At 45.8% G+C, this 19,566-nt stretch overlaps 1 protein-coding gene across 2 annotated transcripts in view; it reads right to left on the bottom strand.

Moving 5' to 3' along the window:
* Window positions 1-258: 258 nt before the first annotated feature.
* PNPLA1 (patatin like domain 1, omega-hydroxyceramide transacylase) overlaps window positions 259-19,566 on the bottom strand; it is a 57,574-nt gene continuing 38,266 nt past the window's right edge. Inside the window, exons 5-10 of one of the 2 annotated variants that reach the window (XM_040473332.1) lie at window positions 18,571-18,631; window positions 10,273-10,830; window positions 7,562-7,640; window positions 5,854-5,979; window positions 2,399-2,525; window positions 259-1,646 (exon numbers count right to left, since the gene is read on the bottom strand). In XM_040473332.1, the coding sequence (XP_040329266.1) occupies window positions 1,596-1,646; window positions 2,399-2,525; window positions 5,854-5,979; window positions 7,562-7,640; window positions 10,273-10,830; window positions 18,571-18,631 (1,002 nt within the window). In that variant the 3' untranslated portion in view covers window positions 259-1,595. The remainder of the gene's footprint in view (window positions 1,647-2,398; window positions 2,526-5,853; window positions 5,980-7,561; window positions 7,641-10,272; window positions 10,831-18,570; window positions 18,632-19,566) is intronic. The other variant, XM_040473334.1, reaches the window with a different exon arrangement.

The following is a 19,566-nucleotide window of genomic DNA, read 5'->3' as shown; positions in this document are numbered from 1 at the left end:
AAAAGAAAGATAAGGAGAAAGGAACTAATTGGAGTTGCCAAATTTAGCAAATAAAAATATGGGTGGCCTAGTTAAATTTGAATTTCAGATACACAACAAATAATAGCAATACTGGGGCCATACTCATGCTAACTATTCATTGTTTCTCTGAAATCCAAATTGAACAAGATGTCCTGTATTTTATCCAGCGGCCCTGAAACCAATGCAAGAACAATTCTCTTAATTGCCTCCTAATGGGGAAAAGGGACATACGAAAAATGAAGGGAAATATACACAGGAATTTATTGATTCTAACTGTAACCTGACTCTAACAGAAGGGCATCTGGGCTCTGAATACAGGCTTTCAGGTAAAACAACAGTTAAGGTCATGTTCAGTTCCCCCTTGCACAGCAGGGCATAAGCATTCCCAAGTTGTGCGAGCCTGAAACCCCCCCCTCCCCTGGTTCACAGGTCTCAAGGGCTCTGGCCGCGCCCGCCTGCAAACCACAAGTCCACTCCCGGGGGAGAGGCTAGGGGACCGCCGTGGACTTGTCTCTCCGCCCCCACATGGTCCCCAGGGCGCTCCCCTTGACTGGTCTGAGCCACAGACCTGGAGTAGGAAGAGGGTGCAAGAACACCTGAGATTTGATTCTTCTCAGCTTCTCAAAGATACAGTTAGATTCTTCCTGGCAGAATGTTCTAAAGGGAGCTTGTGTGGACTCCTGCTCCCTGACGTGGTCCTGTTAGATGTAGGCTCCTCCAGGCCCTCTTGCCACAGCCCCCTGCCCTCCATGGCTAAAATTTGCATGCATCCTCCAGAGGCCCCAACCAAGCTCAGGGCTGTCTTCCACCCAGTCCTCTGGGGTTTGCATTCCAGGATTTGCAAAGCAAATACATCCGAGGCCGTGGGCAGCCCAGGCTTCCTTACTGGGCCTGGCTGGGGCTGGAAGCTATCCACACTCCAGTGAGCAGTGGGGCTAATTTTTTTCTGGCTGGGTTGGAAAAGTTGAGGCTGAAGTCTTTGTTGTGGAACATTTTAACTGAGGTGTGAACAGCAGACAGGGTCTGCCCTCGTGTTGCCCTCATGCTGGGGGATGGGAGGGGAAGGGACGTTTGGCCTCTGTGTCCTCCACAACCACACCAGGACTCAGGGAAGTCCAGGATGACTGGCTCACACAGCCACACCACACAAGCCCTGGGGAGCTTATCATGACCTCGTGCTGGATCAGCTCCATGAGTGATTCCAGGGAGCAGCTGAGGCAGAGTCCGGTGGTTCTAAGTCAAGCCTTTGGGACAGTGAGAGAATTAAAAACAAAACAAAGCAAAGCAAAAGAGCCTGATCTCTTGATGGGAAAGAGGAAAGTGCGTCCGTGGCTCAGTACCGCTCGATCCCCAAGGGTTTGGCCCTGTAGACTAGATTTTGGGGGGCCGGGGTCTGACAGAAGCGAAGTCAGGCCGGGGCCGGGAGGATGTTTAGACAAGGAAGTGCTCGCCCAGGGGAATCAGGACTCTCCACACCAACAGGCTTGGTAGTGGGTAACACCTGGTCCCCAGAAGGCATAGGGTGAGGGGACTGCATCTGAGAGCCTTGGGGAGAAGTCTCTACCGTGGGGTCATCAGGTTCTCTCCCATTCCAGCTCAAGTTTTCTCTCTCGGCTCACAGTTTCCTAGAAAAAGGACAGAGATTCATCATTTCTAAGTCCCTCATCTAGGACCTTCCTCCCCTTATTTCCGCTGAGAACATCCTTCACAGTTTCAAATGCCTCAGGCAGCCCCAAGCAAGTAGCCAGGCCCCATGATAGCCAACTGGATGCATAGAAATCGGAAATCTCAATTTATACCAGAAATCAGCTATCAGATCCCGCTTTATAATTACACGGGTCTTTTGCAAATGGAGAATTCCACTGACAGAGCAGGACTTAATAGTGTTTGAAACATCATTTGATTTACAAAAGTCTGGTTAGTATTTGGTTTTGCAGGAAGGGGAAAGAAGTGGAGTGGCCTCCAGAGCGCTGAGTTCAGTCGTGCAGGCTGCACACTGTACAAGGAGACACTGCTAAGACAAAGGGTAAGCATTTCGCGGACGTATTCATGCTGTGGCTTATTTGTACAGTTTTCTGCATGTTATTTGTACAGTTCTGTACCTTTGTACGTCATTCGTACAGATTTCTAGCAGGCGGCAGTCAACCGTTTTAACAAAACCAGTATATTATCACAATCTTCCAGGAGCTGGAAATCAAGTTCTCCAGGAAAGGGTACTGTTTTCTCAGTGCACAAGGCAATATATGGGCTAGTGTTGGCCTTGACTATGGCCAGGAAGAGGCCATAGTCTGGGGTCAGAAAGGAAACTGGGCAGACAGCATCCCAGGACAGAGCAGGCAGTGCCTGGCTTCCAGGGTCACCCTGGGCAGTTCCACACCTCAGGGCAGCTGTATTCCTGGATCCGGCCCGTAGCTGTATTCCTGGATCTGGGATGAGGCCTGTAGGTGACCCAAACTGTCTCGGACGTGGAGAGCAGAGAGAAGTCGAGTGGGCAGGGAGCAGACCTGGATGTGAGAAGCCAAGAAAGCACATGTGAGGAGAAGTGAGACAAAAAGGGGGCTCTGCAAAGACCTGAGTTTCAAGGCCCCTTCCATGTGCTGTGTGACCCTGGCCAATCATTTGCCCTCTCGAGGAAATGGAGGCACTAGGACTAGGCCCCGTGACTTCCGATTCACTCCAGTGCTCCTTCTACCACTCAGTGATCAACACCAAGACACTGGTGACAGATGACTCGGATCCTGGCTCTGCCACCTACCTACTGTGTGACTTTGGACATGTTGCTTACCCTCTCGGTGCCACAATGCCTGGAACATAATAACTACTCTGGAAGTTTTAGCTATTATCATTACATTCACATTTGAATAGGGAGAAATTCCATAGTAACTCAAAGGAGCGGCTCTCTACTGGTAGAAATTGGAGGAGTCTGACAGAATGGGTAGCAGTTGAGAGGATGTGAGCAGCAATGAGCAAGAGGGACCTCTCTTCCTTTTCCACTTGTAGCCTGGAGGCAGTCCCTGGATTTCTCAATCCATCTTGCCACTTTGAGACCAGTTACACAACCCAAATCAGATGACCACTGAACTCTTACTGGAAGAGAGACGAGGCTAGCAGTGGAAAGCTAGGCTGATACATATACATAGCCATGCCCCAGACTCCCTGTAACCTAAGCAGCATCATCCCAGCCAACTCACAGGACTATGGAAGAGGAGAATAAACGTTTGTTTTATAATCCACTGAGAGTGTGTGTGTGTGTGTGGGGGGGAGGATTGCTTGTTATATAGCATTATCGTAGCAGCAATAACTGACTAATACAATTAGCACCAGAATATGAATTTGAACATCTGATTTAAAAGACACAGGAGAGAGAGCGAGAGAGAAGGAGAGAGATATTAACGTATGGAACATCTACCTTGTAGCTTTTACTTACTTATTTATTTTTTTTTTTTAAAGTAGCCTCTAGGACCAACGTGGGGCTTGAACGCAAGACCCTGAGATCAAGAATCACATGCTCTACTGACTGAGCCAGCCAGGCGCCCCTTACCCTATAGCTTTTATTCTAGCCTCTCTTCTGTTTGTTGGGAGGAATATCAGTTGGGGATCAGGAGTTTGCACGGGACTAGGCCATGGATGTGACAATGTCACTTGTGATTGTAGATTTCCTCTCTTTCTGGGTTGCTCCTCCTCTATGCCTAACCTTTCGAGCATCTTTTTTTGACCCCCTACCCTGGTCTTTGAAGCTCAGAGTGTGGATTTGCATGGAATTGCTTAAGATCGTCAATTGGTAAATTGCTTCCAGGCGGTTTCATAATCTGTTCTATAAAGGAACAACACAGACGGAATGTGTGACCTACTGACAACAGTATTTCCCACAGCTGTGAATGTTGTTTTGTTTGTTTTTATCACAGGCTGCTGCTTTATAAAGGCACTTGAATCCTAGAAGTTTATCGGCCGAGGTAGAGCTCGCTGAGTTACATAGTTCCCACTGCTCCAATGTATAGGAAGAGGCCTGGCCCTGGAATGAAGGGACCCAAGTCTGGGTCTGGCTTCCAGATGGCACTCCCAGCCCCGAGGAAGCTTCCCTCCCCCCACAGCAGACCTGCCTATGCTCTCATGACCAAACTTGACCTTGAGCGGCTAGAGACAGAGATATGGACCCTCAAAAGTCAAAGAAATCTGGAGGCTGAAGACCAAGGAACAGAGTGAGACTAATCCCAGGACACACTAAACCGATGACCCCTAAGGACCACCAATGGCCTGCTGGGTCCTGCACCCTCCCCGCCCATCCTTTAATCCAGAAAGTGACACATGCATCTGCCCCACTTCTGCAGCAGCTCTGAGAATCTCCTCCCCACCATACTGCTTCCCACCACCCACCAAGTACCTAACTGCCCAGACCTCAAAGTGGGCCTGTTGCTGCCGGACTGAGCTTTTGACCTTCATCTATCTGATAATCTCTCTGCCTACCCAGGGATCCCATCTGGGACAGGAACAACACGGAAGGATGTCACTTAAAATGACTTGGGGATTTTTCTGGCCAATGGAGGCTTGAAGCGAATTAGATAACAATGTGGGTCTGTCCCATTCAGAGAATATTTTGATAATCCAGTAAAATAGTTGTAGATGATTCCTGGCTTCATTTGTGTTTAAAACTGGTATTTTTGGGGGCACTTGGGTGGCTCAGTCAGTTAAGCATCTGACTCTTGATATCAGCTCAGGTCATGTTCTCATGGTCCATGGGATCGAGCCCTGCACTGGGCTCTGCACTGACAGTGCAGAGCCTGCTTGGCATTCTCTCTCCTTCTCTCTCTGTTCCTCCTCCACTTGTGCTCTCCCTGTCTCAAAATAAATAAACTTTAAAAAAAAACCCACAAAAGCTAGCATTTTTCATTTGCAAGTGTGTATGTATATATGCATGTCTCTTTTAAAAAATGTTATGGCTCAGTAAAAAATTAAGACTTCGTTCTTGTCTTTAGCTCAAAGTTCAATTTTGGGGTAAACTCTTCAACGTTTATTTATTTTTGGGACAGAGAGAGACAGAGCATGAACGGGGGAGGGGCAGAGAGAGAGGGAGACACAGAATCGGAAACAGGCTCCAGGCTCTGAGCCGTCAGCCCAGAGCCCGACGCGGGGCTCGAACTCACGGACCGCGAGATCGTGACCTGGCTGAAGTCTGACGGTTAACCGACTGCGCCACCCAGGCGCCCCATGGGTAAACTCTTAAAAGTTGGGGATTGAGTTTAATTCATTCGCTATCTCCAGAGACAAGTAGAGTGCTTGGTATCTATTAGGTACTCAATAAAGGTTGACTAATGGAATCAATGACAATATAATACAATTAAAAAATATATACCAAGCAGGCCTAAAATGGTTAGGGCTTTTAGCTGTAGCTTGGCAACAATTTGGATCTCTACATGTTGAGGGTCACAGGGTCACACAACTGTCTAGTTTGTTTTTTAAGTAGAGTTCTATTGAGATGTTAGTTAGCTAACCTCTGCATATAACCCTAATATCTACTAAATTATTGAGTGCTAATTACACATCTTGCATTCTGCTGCAAAGCACTTTACATGTTGACCTCATTAAAGCTTCACAATATCATCCCTATTTTACAGGTTGGGAAATAGAGGCTCAGATAGACCACTTGTCCTAGGCATGCTCACTGAGTAAGATAGTGACAGACCAGGGATTTTCTGTTGGGTGGGTCAGACTCCAAAGCCCAGCTCCTAACCCCCTGCTCTTTACTGACTCCTCCCTACTCCTTGTGATCTTCCTGCAGACTGTTCCCAAAGCTTTTCCTCCCCAGGGAATTTGAGAAACATTAGCCACACTCACTGCACTTTGCTGCCTGGTTTTTTGGACCGTGGATGTCTTGGGAAGCCTTTTCTGGTGCCATTTGTCTTTTGTTTGTTCTTCTTGAATATTTTGCTCATCCAACTTGAGTCTTCGGCAGGGTTGTCCCTGAGTGAGAGATGAAGCAAATGGTTTGTTAATAACCTGTCCTGTGTTCCCCACCATCAGGGCCCTGCTCCAGCTCAGAAGGTAGACAGACACACCAATGCTATGGTTTTTAACCCTGGCTGAACACCAGAGTTCCCCGGCAAACATTTATTTTATAATCAATGACTATTTAAGTAACATTATGCCAACTAGTCAATGGAAACTCAAACTTTTATACAGTTATATGTCAATGCAATAAAATTTAAACCATGTGAACAAAAATGCATAGTTTATGCCCAAGCACAAATTTTTAAAATTTATGCAAACTCTTTCAAAAAGTCTTTTAGGGGCGCCTGGGTGGCGCAGTCGGTTAAGCGTCTGACTTCAGCCAGGTCAAGATCTCGTGGTCCATGAGTTCGAGCCCCGCGTCAGGCTCTGGGCTGATGGCTCAGAGCCTGGAGCCTGTTTCCGATTCTGTGTCTCCCTCTCTCTCTGCCCCTCCCCCGTTCATGCTCTGTCTCTCTCTGTCCCAAAAATAAATAAACGTTGAAAAAAAAAAAGTCTTTTAAAAAAATGTTTATGTATTTTTGAGAGAGAGAGAGAGAGACATCAAGGAGTGGCAGAGAGAGAGAGAGAGAGAGGGACAGAAGATCCAAAGCAGGCCCTGTGCTGACAGCAGAGAGCCCGATGCAAGCCTTGAACTCATGGACCATGAGATCATGACCTGAGCTGAAGTCGAATGCTCAACTGACTGAGCCACCCAGGTGCCCCCCAAAAGTCTCATAATGAAAATTATACTTAATGTGAGAAGCAGGTATATTTTAATATATTTGATATGATATGGAGTGGGAACATCAGAAGGACCTGCTCTCTCAATACCTGCAACTGTGGCCCTGAGAACCCCAGGCTCTGCCAGAGCTGCCCCGGGGCAGGAGGGATTAGGGGAGGGGAGGGGAAAGATACCCTTTGACCCACTCTCTGATCTCCTGCTGGTGCCTGACAATGGCCAGCCCAATTGGCAAGCAGCCAACAAGGGAGACTGGGTAATGTGGTCCCTAAAAAAAAGAAAAAAAAAAAAACCAAAAACAATCCTCAGGCCCTCTCAGAATGACCTCAAAGGTAATAACAGAGAACACGTTACACAACCCAGACAACTGATGTGCATTATAAAAAAAGATTTTCTGGAGACAATCTACAACATAGGAATATTAGCCCTCTTACCATGCTGATAGAAAATAATTTGGATTAAGGAAGGCCTTTGATAGAGTCCCTCAATTCATACTGTGCAGGGGCTACCTCGGGGTAGGATGTAACATGCCTGCTAGCTCTCTTGAACTGAGCTGGCTCCAGAGAGTAAGAAGTGAGGGACTGCACATTCTCCTGCTGCTTTTGGAGAAGGTACATTGAGCACAAATAGCTCATTTCCCACTCATTGCCCCCACTGAAGAAGAGAGAAGTGTAAAGGGGTGGACTGTAATCATACAAACTGGAAAAGGATCCCAGTGTTCCTAGGGCAGCTAAAGAGAAGGAAAAATTCACTTGGCTAGGCCCCCCGTTCCTTGGCCAAAGGAAAGAATGTGTCCCCAGTTAAAGGCAAACTTACATTGCATAGGGCTTGTTGGTGGCTTCCTTCACGTTAACCACAGGCATGGCACCTTTCTGACTTGAAGAGGCAAGGAGAGCTACAAAAGCAAAAATCGAGCAGATGTGAGTAAGGCGTGGACGGGGAGGAGTATTTCGTCATTTTTGAAATAACAATAGGAAGTAAGCAAGAGTATCCAGAAACAGTAAACATCTCTCTTAATCTCAAATACTCATGTTGACGGAGACCCAGGGCAGTGGCATCTTGTGACAGGATGGATACTGACCTTTGGTGTAGTGTTATCAACAATCCCCTCACAAAAAAGCAACCGTGTTAGGGCAAGTTTTCAGGAAAATCCCCCGTAGGGGCCTGAACCTTCCATCACCTGCTATGTGTAAAGCTTTTTTTCTTTTTTAATGGAAAAGAAAATATTAATAGTTTCATGACCATTGTTCTTAAGAAAGCTCTCTTCCTATTTTCTGTGAGTATGGGGATAGATAATATATGAAGATGACTGTGTAATTTTGTAATATGTATAAGTAAAAATAATGTAAACTATATTTAAGTTCCTCCACTTGAAGTTCTTCCATTTGGGGTCTCGTTGGATATCCCTGGCTTTCCCAAATCTATTTGCAGCTCCTATGTTTATGGATTTTCCTGGGACATTTTGCAACCCCCTTCACCCCTAACAGCAACATGGCCACCACTAAATGACAGATCACACTAACCTCTGAGAGGCTCCCTTCTGCCCATCTCCCACAGATGGCCTAGGCTGTCGTTACTGAGGCCCAGCTGAAGACCATAACTATACAGCACTACTGAATGTAAGGGCCAGATATTTCTTCATCATGAGGCTCTGCACTGTAGAATGTTCAGCAGCGTCCTCGGTCCCTACACACCAGATGTTACCCACTAGCTGAAAATCAAAGATGTCTCCCGATATTGCCAAATGTCTCCTGAGGATAAAATGGCCCATAGTTCAGAAGCACTGGACTGTCTGTCCCCTCTATCTACCCCCAGCATGAGCAAGGAATGCCAACTCAGGGCCCAGGATTGCCCAGGCTACCTGAAGATGGCTATCTTTGGACACGGGTGTGAATAACATAAAACAAATGCATTTAATTTAACAGCATGTAAGACAGCATGTGAAACACTTTGGCCAATTTTCTTACTTTTAAGGTCCTGGTATTTTACTGTGATTAAAAGGGTCAAATCTATTCCAGAGAAAGTGTACCCCTGATTTGGGGCAGATCCGCCAAGAAGGAAACTGTCATGCTAGTCTGTGCTAATGTTTGCCCTAATAACTATGGGAGTTTGGTGGATGGACCATGGAGACCCTATGAGCTGGCTTTAGTCCATCATTTGGGGACCTCTCCCTTTGTCCCCACACAGACCATCCACAGTAGCCAAACAGGTATCTTCTTCATCCTGAATGTTCCTTGCACTTTCCTTCTCTGAAACTGAACATCTAGAATAAACAAAATCTGAATTTCTTATTCTACTCTGCCCCATCCTGTCTCACAAACCATGATCATCAAAATCTTGTTCATTTCAGCTCACCTGTCACCTCCAAGAAGCATTTCCTTAATCAATTACCTCAGACAGAAGTGATCTTTTAAAAAAAATTTTTAAATGTTTATTCATTTTTGAAAGAGAGAAAGAGAGACAGAGCACGAGTTGGGAGGGGCAGAGAGAGAGGGAGACACAGAATCTGAAGCAGGCTCCAGGCCCTGAGCTGTCAGCACAGAGCCTGATGCCGTGCTGGAACTCACTGACTGCGAGATCATGACCTGAGCTGAAGTCAGATGCTTAACTTGCTGAGCCACCCAGGCGCCCCAGAAGTGATCTTAATCTCTATGACTACTTGACTACCTCCCACGCTCTATTTTTGTTAGTGATGTAGCAGTTAATAATTTTTTCTGTATTTTTGAGGCTGGTATCTCTGTCATCCCCTCTGCTGGAGGGGAGATTTCTTGAGTGAGGAACTGAAAATTCTTCATCTTTGAAGACTCAAGAGCGGTACTTTTCAAGCTGTCTGTAGAAGATATTAGTTGTGAAGAAACAGTTTTTAAAAATCTTTTTTTTTTGCAATCCATAATCCTTTTGCAATCCATAGTACTTTTGTGAAATACAATGAATTAGTAGGAAAATGACCAAGCTCTTGGATGTCCTGACAATATTTATTGCTAAAAATAGTCCTAAATGCTTACTTTCAACCTCTGCTCATTTCATTGTAAATTAGTAACAAATAGTTTGGGGACCATCGTTGGTCCACAAAGCACTCTTTGAGTAGCCCTCCCCCAGCACAGTGGCTATCACAATAAAAACCTTCTGGCACAGTGCTTCTCAAACATGGTTCTCAAAAGAACCCCCTGGAGGACTTGTAAAAAATATAGATACCTGGGTCCCACTCCCTGAATCAGTAGGTCTGTGGTGGGGCCTGAGAACTTGCATTGCTAACAAGTTCCCAGGTGATGAGTTTGCTGTCACGGCCTCTGACCAACCTTTGAAAATCACTGGACTAAAAACCTGAACAAATGCCAAGAACACCGTCCCCTTGTGGTGGCCTATCCTCAAAACAGGTAAAGCCTCTAAAGCTAACTGCTCACGTCACCACTGCACCCCTCTAAAGCAATGGTTATCAGCTACCATGTTGTTGCACATTTGCCAAGGGACTCCAGACATAAGAAATACTTCTGGCTTCTTCTGTGAGAAGCCAGAAGTATCCATACCTTGGGGCTGTTCTGGGCCCAGGTCTTCCACAGGTAGCTGTGTAGGTGACGCCGAAGGAGAACATTGGGGCAATGTTTGAGATGTCACTACAGCCGGTGGCCTGGGTGACACAGATGACTGGGAGGGTGGGGATCTTGGTGGTGATCCAGTCGTTTGTACCTGCTGCTGTGACTGGACAGGTGTTGAGCTGAGTGCTAAGCGCACAGCTGGGAGTGATGCAGGCATCAGGTCATCTGGAGAATGTGATGGTGATGAGGCCAACGCAGTGGCAGGTGACTGCTCAAATGAAGAGCCAGCTGGTGAAACAGGTGATTCTACAGGACGCTCGTGTGTGGATTCAGGTCTCTCCACAGGCGAGAACACAAGTGGACCATGGCCATCCTTTCCCTCCTCTTTGGGAGCCCACTGTGCGTGAAGTTGTATGGATTCCTCCTCTGTCTGGAGGCATGATTGGCTGCCTTCAGGGCACTCATTGCCAAGGGCAAGTTCTATATTGCAGTACACTTCTACTCGGGGGAACATCACTCTCTTGGAGGGAGAATTGAGATAAGCATCATCTAGGAAAACAACAGCATGGGGTCACAGGTGGCATTTCTAACCCCTGGCATCAGCATGGTGTTTGCAAAAAGGGATTTCCCAAATTATTTTCATAAGCAGGATTAGTGCTTTTCAATGGCCTTTCTTTACTTCCTCAAATTTATATTACTTGGTTGTGGCTTGATTCACTTATTCAATGGGTATTTATTGAGCATCTATATATGTGCCAGGCATTATATCAGGCATTGAGGAATGAAGGGGACAAAAACAGTGTGAAGGTTCCTGACTTCTTAGAGTGTGCAGTCTAGCATGGGGGCAGGCATTGACCCCCCAAATAATCTCAAGCTGTAGCCAAGACAAGTTCTAGGTAAGAGTGAAACATGATGTTAGCAGACAGGGAAGCAGAGAGGACTTAATCAGGAGGACTTCCCTGAGGAAGTGATATTTGAGCTGGGATCTGAAGGGCGAGTGAAGGTCCAGGTGGGGGTCAGGATGGATGGGGAAGAGCATTTCCAACAGGGGGAACAGCACACACAAATGCCACAAGTTCAAGGGGGCATGAGGAGCGCCTGAAAGGTTAGTGTGGTTAGAACCGGGGTGGGGGCACTGTGGGGAGAGATAGGGCTGAGGAGGCCACAGGGGCCAGACCATGCTTGTAGACAACGTTGAGGGCCCTTGGTTTCCATGGAGACCATGAAAGACTTATAGGTGGGGCAATGCTGCACTACCTCTGGCTTTGGCGAGATCACTGTGGCTGCTGAATGAAGACTCACTGAGAAGGGCCTAGGGGACCCAGGGAAACCTGTAAGGTTGCTCTGGAGAGGTGTTTAGGGCTTACACCTGGAAGGAGATAGAAGATTCTGTTTTGGAGGTAAAATAAATAAGAACTGGCACTGGATTGATTGAGGGAAGAGAGGAGGTAGCTGGTTTGCACAGCCAGATGGACGCTGGTTGCTGAGAGGGTGACCATGGAGGGGATGGGTCGGGGGAGCAGTGAGGAAGGCACAGGTTATGAGGTTGTTTGGGGACACGTGGATTTTAGGGGGCCTTAAAGATGTCCAAGGAGAGATGACAAATGGGCAGTTGGATACATGGGTTTGGATCTCAGAGAAGGGGTGAGGGTGAGGGTGAGGGTGTACCTTTGGGAGCCTCATCTATGAATGGTAACTGCAGCTGTGCTGGTGGCTGTGGAGGGATTGCCCAGGGAGGAAAAGCACAGTGAGAACAAGAGGGAGTCAGGACTGAGCGAGGAGAGGGGGAAGGGCGGAACCCAGGCCAAGTTTCTAAAATAGGCAAGAAAGATGTAGACTTTCTGTAGACCAAAGAAAGTTGCTGGTAAGAATCCAGTCGAGAGGTGGGGGTTCGATATATAAAAGAGAGATAGAATAATGGATGACTCAAGAGTCCTGAGATGGTGAAGGGGTCTGAGCACAGGCAGGGTGTGGGTTTTAGGCAAGAAGAGGGTTGCTTCCTTTAACTTTCGAGGAAAGAGGGAGACAGAGAAGGGTGAGTCTGTATGTTCGGTAGTGCAAAGTTGAGAGAACTTCCCTCTGTTGGCTTTGGTTTTTTTCTGTGAAGTTGTTTGGATACAAATCCCTCTGCTGGGGATCAGGGAGAGGGGTAGTCTTGAGGTGGTGATTACAGAGGAGGAGAGAATGGCTTGACAAGACAAGTACTGCACGACTGTATTTTGTGTAGACATCCACAAGCTAGTTCTAAAATTCATATGGGATTGGAAAGGCCCTGGAATATACCAAACACCTTTGAAAAAACAAACAAAAAACCAAACAAAACAAAGTTGGAGAACTAAGACTACCTGATACCAAGATTTATTATAAAGCTGCAGTGATCAAGACAGTATGACATTGACATAAAGACAGAGAAATTGATCAATGGCACAAAACAGAAGGTCTAGAACTGGACTCGTGACATATATAGACAACTGACTTTCCTCAAAGGTGCAAAGTCACTTCATTAGAGAAAGCATAGTCTTTTCAGTAAACAATACTGGAGGAACTGGATGTCCATATGCAAAAAAACAAAAAAACAAAAAAACCCCTTTGTTTTATACCTTGAACCACATCCAAAAATTAACTCAAGATGGAATATAGACACAAATGAAAAGCCAAAAAAACCATAAAACTTCTAGAAGGAAACAGAAAACGTTTTTGTGATCTTGAGTAAGGCAAAGATTTCTTAGGTAAGACACCAAAAGCATGATTCATAAAGGAAGCAAATTAATAATAAGGGCCCTATCAAAATGAAAAACTCCTTTTCAGAATACTGTTAAGGAATTGGAAAGAGAAATCACAGGCTGAGAGAAAATATTTGAAAGTCATATTTCTAATAAAGGGCATTTCCCTGGGACCATGACCTGAGCCGAAATCAAGAGTCAGACGTTCAACCGATTGAGCCACCCAAGTGCTCCTAATTTCTTAAACATTTAAATAATTATTAAATTATTGCCAAATGAAAAAGCAAAAACTATATACTATTCCAGGTATAGAAGAAGCCTTCTATGTTCCCATTATCTTTCCTACATACCCTATCCTGAGTTTGAGTTTTATAATTTCTATACAATTTTGTACTTTCCAAATTTATGTACTATAAAAATATACATTATTCTGTATATTTTTAAATTTTGTATCAATTGAAATAAACCATTATCCATTCTCTTTTTTAAAAAAAACATATAAAAGCTTTTAAATAAAACAATTCAATTTTCAGATGGGCAAAAGGACCCACTGAAAGAGTTTCCAATGGCCAAAGCTGGAACAATGTGAGTAGCAAAATAAATAAAGATTGAAAAATAACCCAAAGTATAAAATAAGTATCCACGAGTCCATACTGAAACAAACAAGCGATTGAAGAAGTACACAAATCTCCCAAGCAGAGAGATTTATGTAGATACCCTGCCCTCATTCCCTGCCCTCAAGAAGTAAAGCCTAACTCTCACCCCTTAAGTGTGGGCTGTGCATAGTGACTTCTTTCCAAAGAGCACAGTATAGAAAGGGGGAAAAAAGAGCAACTTCACAGTGGAGAAACCCAATAAACACCACTGCAGACAAGTGCAAGGTCAACATCATGGGTGATATGCCATGGGGATAGCATGTATGTACCCTCGATATAATGTGGCGACAACGGCACTTTGCCTCTGTGGTCTTCCTCTCTGGAACCCAGAACCCTAGTCTAATCATGAGGAAAACATCAGACAAACCCCAACTAAAGAACATTCCACAAAATATCTGGCCAGTCCTCAAATCTTCCAAGGTCATTAAAAACAAGAAGAGTCGGGCACTTGGGTGGCTCCATCGGTTGAGGGTCTGACTTGGGCTCAGGTCATGATCTCACAGCTCGGGTCGTGTGTTCAAGCCCTACATCGAGCTTGCTGCTGTCAGCACAGAGCCCACTTCAGATCCTCTGTCCTTCTCTCTGCCCCTCCCCCGCTTGTGCTCTTTCAAAAATAAACATAAAAAACAAACATAAAACAAGGAGAGTCTGAGAGAGTGTCATGGATACAAGGAACCTAAAGAGACACCATGGCAGAATGTGATGTGGTCTCCTGAAGGGGATCCTGGATCAGAAAAAAGACATCAGGTTAAAAAGGAAGGAAATCTGAATATACGGCTTCAATTAATAATAACATCAATATTAGTGAAATAATTGTAAACACTACACTATACTATGTACCAAATTTTCCATGTACCATCTCATGGGTGTGAGACATTATACTAGGGAATGAGGAGTATATGGAAGCTGTCCATACCATTTTCATATTTTTTCTGTGAATCTAGAACTATTCTTAAATAGTGGGAGATGACCAACAGAATCGAACACTTCGACAAAGAAGATATGTAGATGGCAAATTAGCACATGAAAAGACGCTGAACATCATTAGTCATTAAGGAAATACAAATTAAAATCACAATAAGATACCACCACACAACCAATCAAATGGCTCAAACTAAAAAGACTGACCATTTCAAGCATTGGTGATAATTTGGAGACACTGAAACTCTCATACGCTGCTGTGGGGATGTAAAATGGTCCAGCCACTTCAGAAAATAGTTTGGCAGTCTCTTAAAAAGTTAAACATACATTCTGGGTATATGTCCTTAGTCAGTATACGTCCCAAAGAATTGAAAACAGGATCTCGAAGATTATTTGCACATCCACGTTCATTGCATCATTATTCACAATAGCCAAGAGGAAGAAGCAATCCAAATTGTTCATTGATAGGTAAAGATGGATAAACCTTGAGGACATTATGAGAGTGAAATATACCAGTCACAAAAAGACAAATACTGTATGACTCCATTGACATGCGGTATCTAAAGTAGTCAGTCTCCTAGAAGTAGAAAATGGAACGGTGGCTTCTAGGGCGAAATGAGGAGTTGTTGATCAATGGTATAGAGTTTCAGTTTTGCAAGACAAAAAAGTTCTGGAGATGGGTTGTACAATGTGAATATACTTAACACTACTCGACTGTCCGCTTACAAATGGTTAAGACGGTAAATTCTATGCTATGTGTGTTTACCCTGGTTATACGTATATAGAATTCTATAATTAAATGTACATTCACCATACCACCTTGACATTCCACTCCTAGGTATTAACCCAAAAGAAATGAAAGCATGCGTTTGTGCTAAGACTCCATGAGTATTCGCAGCAGCTTTATTCATGAGAGCCCCAAACTGGATACGACCTAAATGTCCATGAATGGGGGAATGGATAAACGAACTGTGGTATCTTCATAAATGGAATGGAATGGAAAAAGGAATGAACCATTTATACACGCAATAACACGATGAATCTCAGAATAATTATACTGAGTGAAAGAATGCGGACCAAAAAGAGTCCATACTGTAAGTCCATACTGGGAATGTGTATAATGACAGGAAGTGGGGGGAGGAGGGAGGGGTCACAAAGGAGGTGGAGGAAACTTTGGGCATGATGGATGATGGTTCACTCTCTCGACTGTGGTGCTGGTTTCACAAGTGTGTGCGTGTGCGAGTGTGTGTGTGTGTGTGTGTGTGAAAGAGAGAGAGAGAGAGAGAGACAGAAGTTAAATTGTGAGAGGGAGGATGGTGCCAAAGAAGCAAGAAGGCCAAGAAGGAAGGGAGGGAGGGAGGAAGGGAAGAAGAGAAGAAGGAAAGAAGGAAAGGAGGGAGGGAGGGAGTCGGTCAGCCTGGCCAGGCACGCCCGGATGCCAGATGGATATTTTAGACAGGGCATCCTCTGAGCTCCAACCTCACTCAACGCCCACATGCACACGTCTGTGTGGGGAATGTGGATTTTCAAGCACACCAGCAGGCAGTGCCCTTCCCTTCGGCAGAAGGCTGCTGCTGGGGGAGGCCAAGGGTGGAGAGGGAAGCTCGCCTGGCAGCAGGAATAATTAGGAGGATGTGAGTCCTTAGGAGGGCGGAAAAGGAGGATGCCAGGAGGCGGGTGGAGGCATTGAGGGCGACACCGCGGGTGTGGCTTGCTGCCAGAGCTGACCCCCTCTCCAGAAACCAGCAGGGCGGAAGGCTGGAGCGGACTCCCATTTTTCTGTTCCCAGATGGCAGGTGGGAATTAAGAGTGTGGCTCTGGGCACCAGCCACGATTTCTCAGGATGTGTCATACCTCCTGCTCGCATCTGGTGCTGAGAGGAAAATCCAGCCCCAACCACACCCAAGAGGATGTAGGGGTGGAGCTGAAGGCCGCACGGACAAAGCCATGCCAACACTGGCAAATTGGAAGAGCAATCAGAAATCGTAGCCGGCACGAGGCATTTTCTTCCTTATGAGTTGTGCCTGTTCCCACTTGGAGTGATTCCAGGACCTCTGGGAAAACCCGCCATGCTCCACACACAGCCCTAATTCTTTAGCGGATGCCCGAAATGCTACTATTTGAGTCTTGTCCTTGGCTTTGAGACTGCCGTTTACACCATCATGTAAATGATGGGGCCGGGGGAGGGGGCGATGGCTCTGGGTTCCTCCCAGAGGCTGGCAGAGGGGCTACTGAGAAGTGGGGGAAACCAGAGATGCTTAGCAAGGCACTTCATAACTCTCCCCAGGGCTTTCCCTGAGAGTAAGAGAAGGAAATTCTAGGGGAGAGACAGGCAGCCAGGCAGCAACCTGAGGTGTAGACGGGTCTCCTGAGGCAGGGCACTGGTATCTGCTCTAAAATCCCGGCCCCAGATCAGGGGATCCCCCAACCCCAAGTCCCCTAGTACACGCCATCACAGAGGAAAGAGTGAAGGGGCTCCCCAGCTGGTGGTGGGAAGGACCCCAGGCCCTCGCCAGCCCCTCCTATTCCTGAGGCTCTGTAGGTGAGACCCATCTCCACCCCTTGGGTGATCCTCCTTTTGGACACTTGGGAATCAGTCCTCACATCTGTCACCCATGTAAATGTGGGGCGGGGAAGTTGTCAGAGAAGAGTCAGGGCTAGGGGGAGCCTGTCCTGCAGAGAGCTGAGAAGAGGTGTCTCCAAGGTCAGAGGGTCAGTGGGCTGGATTGACTGTGTCTAGGAATAAAATTCTGATCAGCCTCCTTCTACAGATGAGGAAGCTGAGGTGCTGGGAGATGAATTGCCTGCTCAAGGCCACACAGTTAGTACGGGTCAGGAATCAGGATTTAACCCTCTTTACAGATTAGGAATCAGGACAGAGAAGGCAAGTGATTTCTCTGAGTTCACACAGCTGGTGGGGAGGGGGGGAGTGAGAATCCTGGCCCAGGCCTTGCCTCCAGAACCCATGTTACCTCCATCCTTCTCTCTTGCTTCTCCTACCCCTTGCGGGAAGAATGGACCCAGGAGAATGGAAAAAGTCAGGAGAAGGGGACCGTGGGAAAGCAGGAAGCAACTTTGAAGGAAAAAAAGTCAACACATCCTTTTTTGTGTTCGATCCCTTAATCTCGCTCCTAAAATATATATATATTTTAAGTATATACACAAGAAGCTCACCGCAGCATTCCCTATAATAGTGAACATTTGGAAACTCAAAGGAATGATCAAAATTTGCTGCACAACTGCGATGAAATATCACACAATTGCCAAAAAAGACAATCGCAAAGACCATATGGCAACGCGGGGGGAAAAACTCTTCCTTTGATCCAGGAATCCTTTTTTCTGGAAATATGTCCTATGGGCACAATTCTAAGTATGAAAAAAGCCTTGTTTCTTTCCTTTTATCAAAGATGTTTGCCACGGTCTTCATGGAGTTAGCGTGTGTAATACACGCCATTGGAATCTTCCACACAAGAATGCACGGAGGAGGTGCAAGTGTAGGAACCACACTTGCTAAACCAACACAGGGCACAGGCTCTTCCCTCTCATTTGTTGATCAATAAGTCACTTGGAGTCTTACACAAATATAAACTAGTCATTTCTAGTTCTACATTAACAATACGATTGTCTTGGAAAGAATATAAAATGAAACGACAAGAAAATGGAATCCCTCCAGGAAGATGCGAGCTATGTGTTTTCCTAAACATGGTTCTTAAATCCAGAAGCATGCCTGTACAAAAGCTTATCCACTGACCCCGCAGTTACCCTAAAAAGCACTTTGCCACGAAGATCCCAATCTCTGGCCCGGACAATGCAAGCTACCGGATCCCCGTACCCATTTCGGGAACTCCTGGGCAAGGGCATCTCTAGTTCACAAAGTGGAGGGGAAGCCTCCTCGACTGAGCCCTTCTACTTCCTGTCTTTGCCCCGCCCTTCCTGTCTTTGCCCCACCCCCAACCCACCCCTTCCTTGGGGCCCCATTTGGTACTTACTCAACCTCCTCAAGTAGGAAACGGCATCTTCGTACCCTCGGTAGTAGTAGTTGTGCAGGGTCTGCAAGGAGGGAAAGCGGGAGAAAAAACTAAGGCTGCAGCAACGGAGACAGACGACGTCCTTTCACCCAAAGAAGCTACTTGCATTGCCTTGAGCTTTATTTGATGAGCTTTCCAAATGTACCCATCCAGCATCCCATCCCTCACTATCTGCTAAGAAGTGGGGAGCAGTTCCTGATCATGCGTCCATAGTGACGGTGCGTTAGTTTGTGAAACCATTTACAGCTGATCATCAACTTCCCCTGGGCAGGGGAGGGTGAGATGTTTCTAATAGAACCAGAGAAGGTGCATTTGGGCCATATGAAGAACAGTTTGGAGACTGGGTTCAAATTCCAGTGCTGCCACTTCTTGGCTGTGTAGATACAACCTCTCACAGCCTCCGTTTCTTTACCTTTAAAATGGGAATAATAATAATAATAATAATAATAATAATATCTACTGCAAAGGATGATGGAGGATTACATGACATTGTTCACAAAGCCTTTTCATAAAGAGCCGGATAGTAAATATTTTGGGCTTGGAAACCACAGTCTCTGTCTCTTCTTGTTGTTCTTTATGTTCTAGTTCTCGTTCTTCTTGTTCTTCTCCTTCTCTTCCCTCCTCCTCTTCTGCTTCCCCCTCTCCCTCCTCTTCCTCCTTCCCCTCCTCCTCCTCCTTCTTCTTTTTCTTTTCTTCTTCTTCTTCTTCTTCTTCTTCTTCTTCTTCTTCTTCTTTTTCTTCTTCTTCTTCCTCTTCTTCTTTCTTCTTTCTTCTTCTTCTTCTTCCTTCTTCTTCCTTCTTCTTCTTCTTCTTCTTCTTCTTCTTCTTCTTCCTCTTCTTCTTTCTTCTTTCTTCTTCTTCTTCTTCTTCTTCCTTCTTCTTCCTTCTTCTTCTTTTTCTTCTTCTTCTTCCTCTTCTTCTTTCTTCTTCTTCTTCTTCTTCTTCTTCTTCTTCTTC

Source organism: Herpailurus yagouaroundi, unplaced genomic scaffold (assembly GCF_014898765.1).
Source record: "Herpailurus yagouaroundi ecotype Mexico unplaced genomic scaffold, PumYag 139, whole genome shotgun sequence".
NCBI classification, from domain to species: domain Eukaryota; kingdom Metazoa; phylum Chordata; class Mammalia; order Carnivora; family Felidae; genus Herpailurus; species Herpailurus yagouaroundi.
Note: the sequence above shows the minus strand (reverse complement) of the source record. Positions and strands in the feature narration are given on the sequence as shown.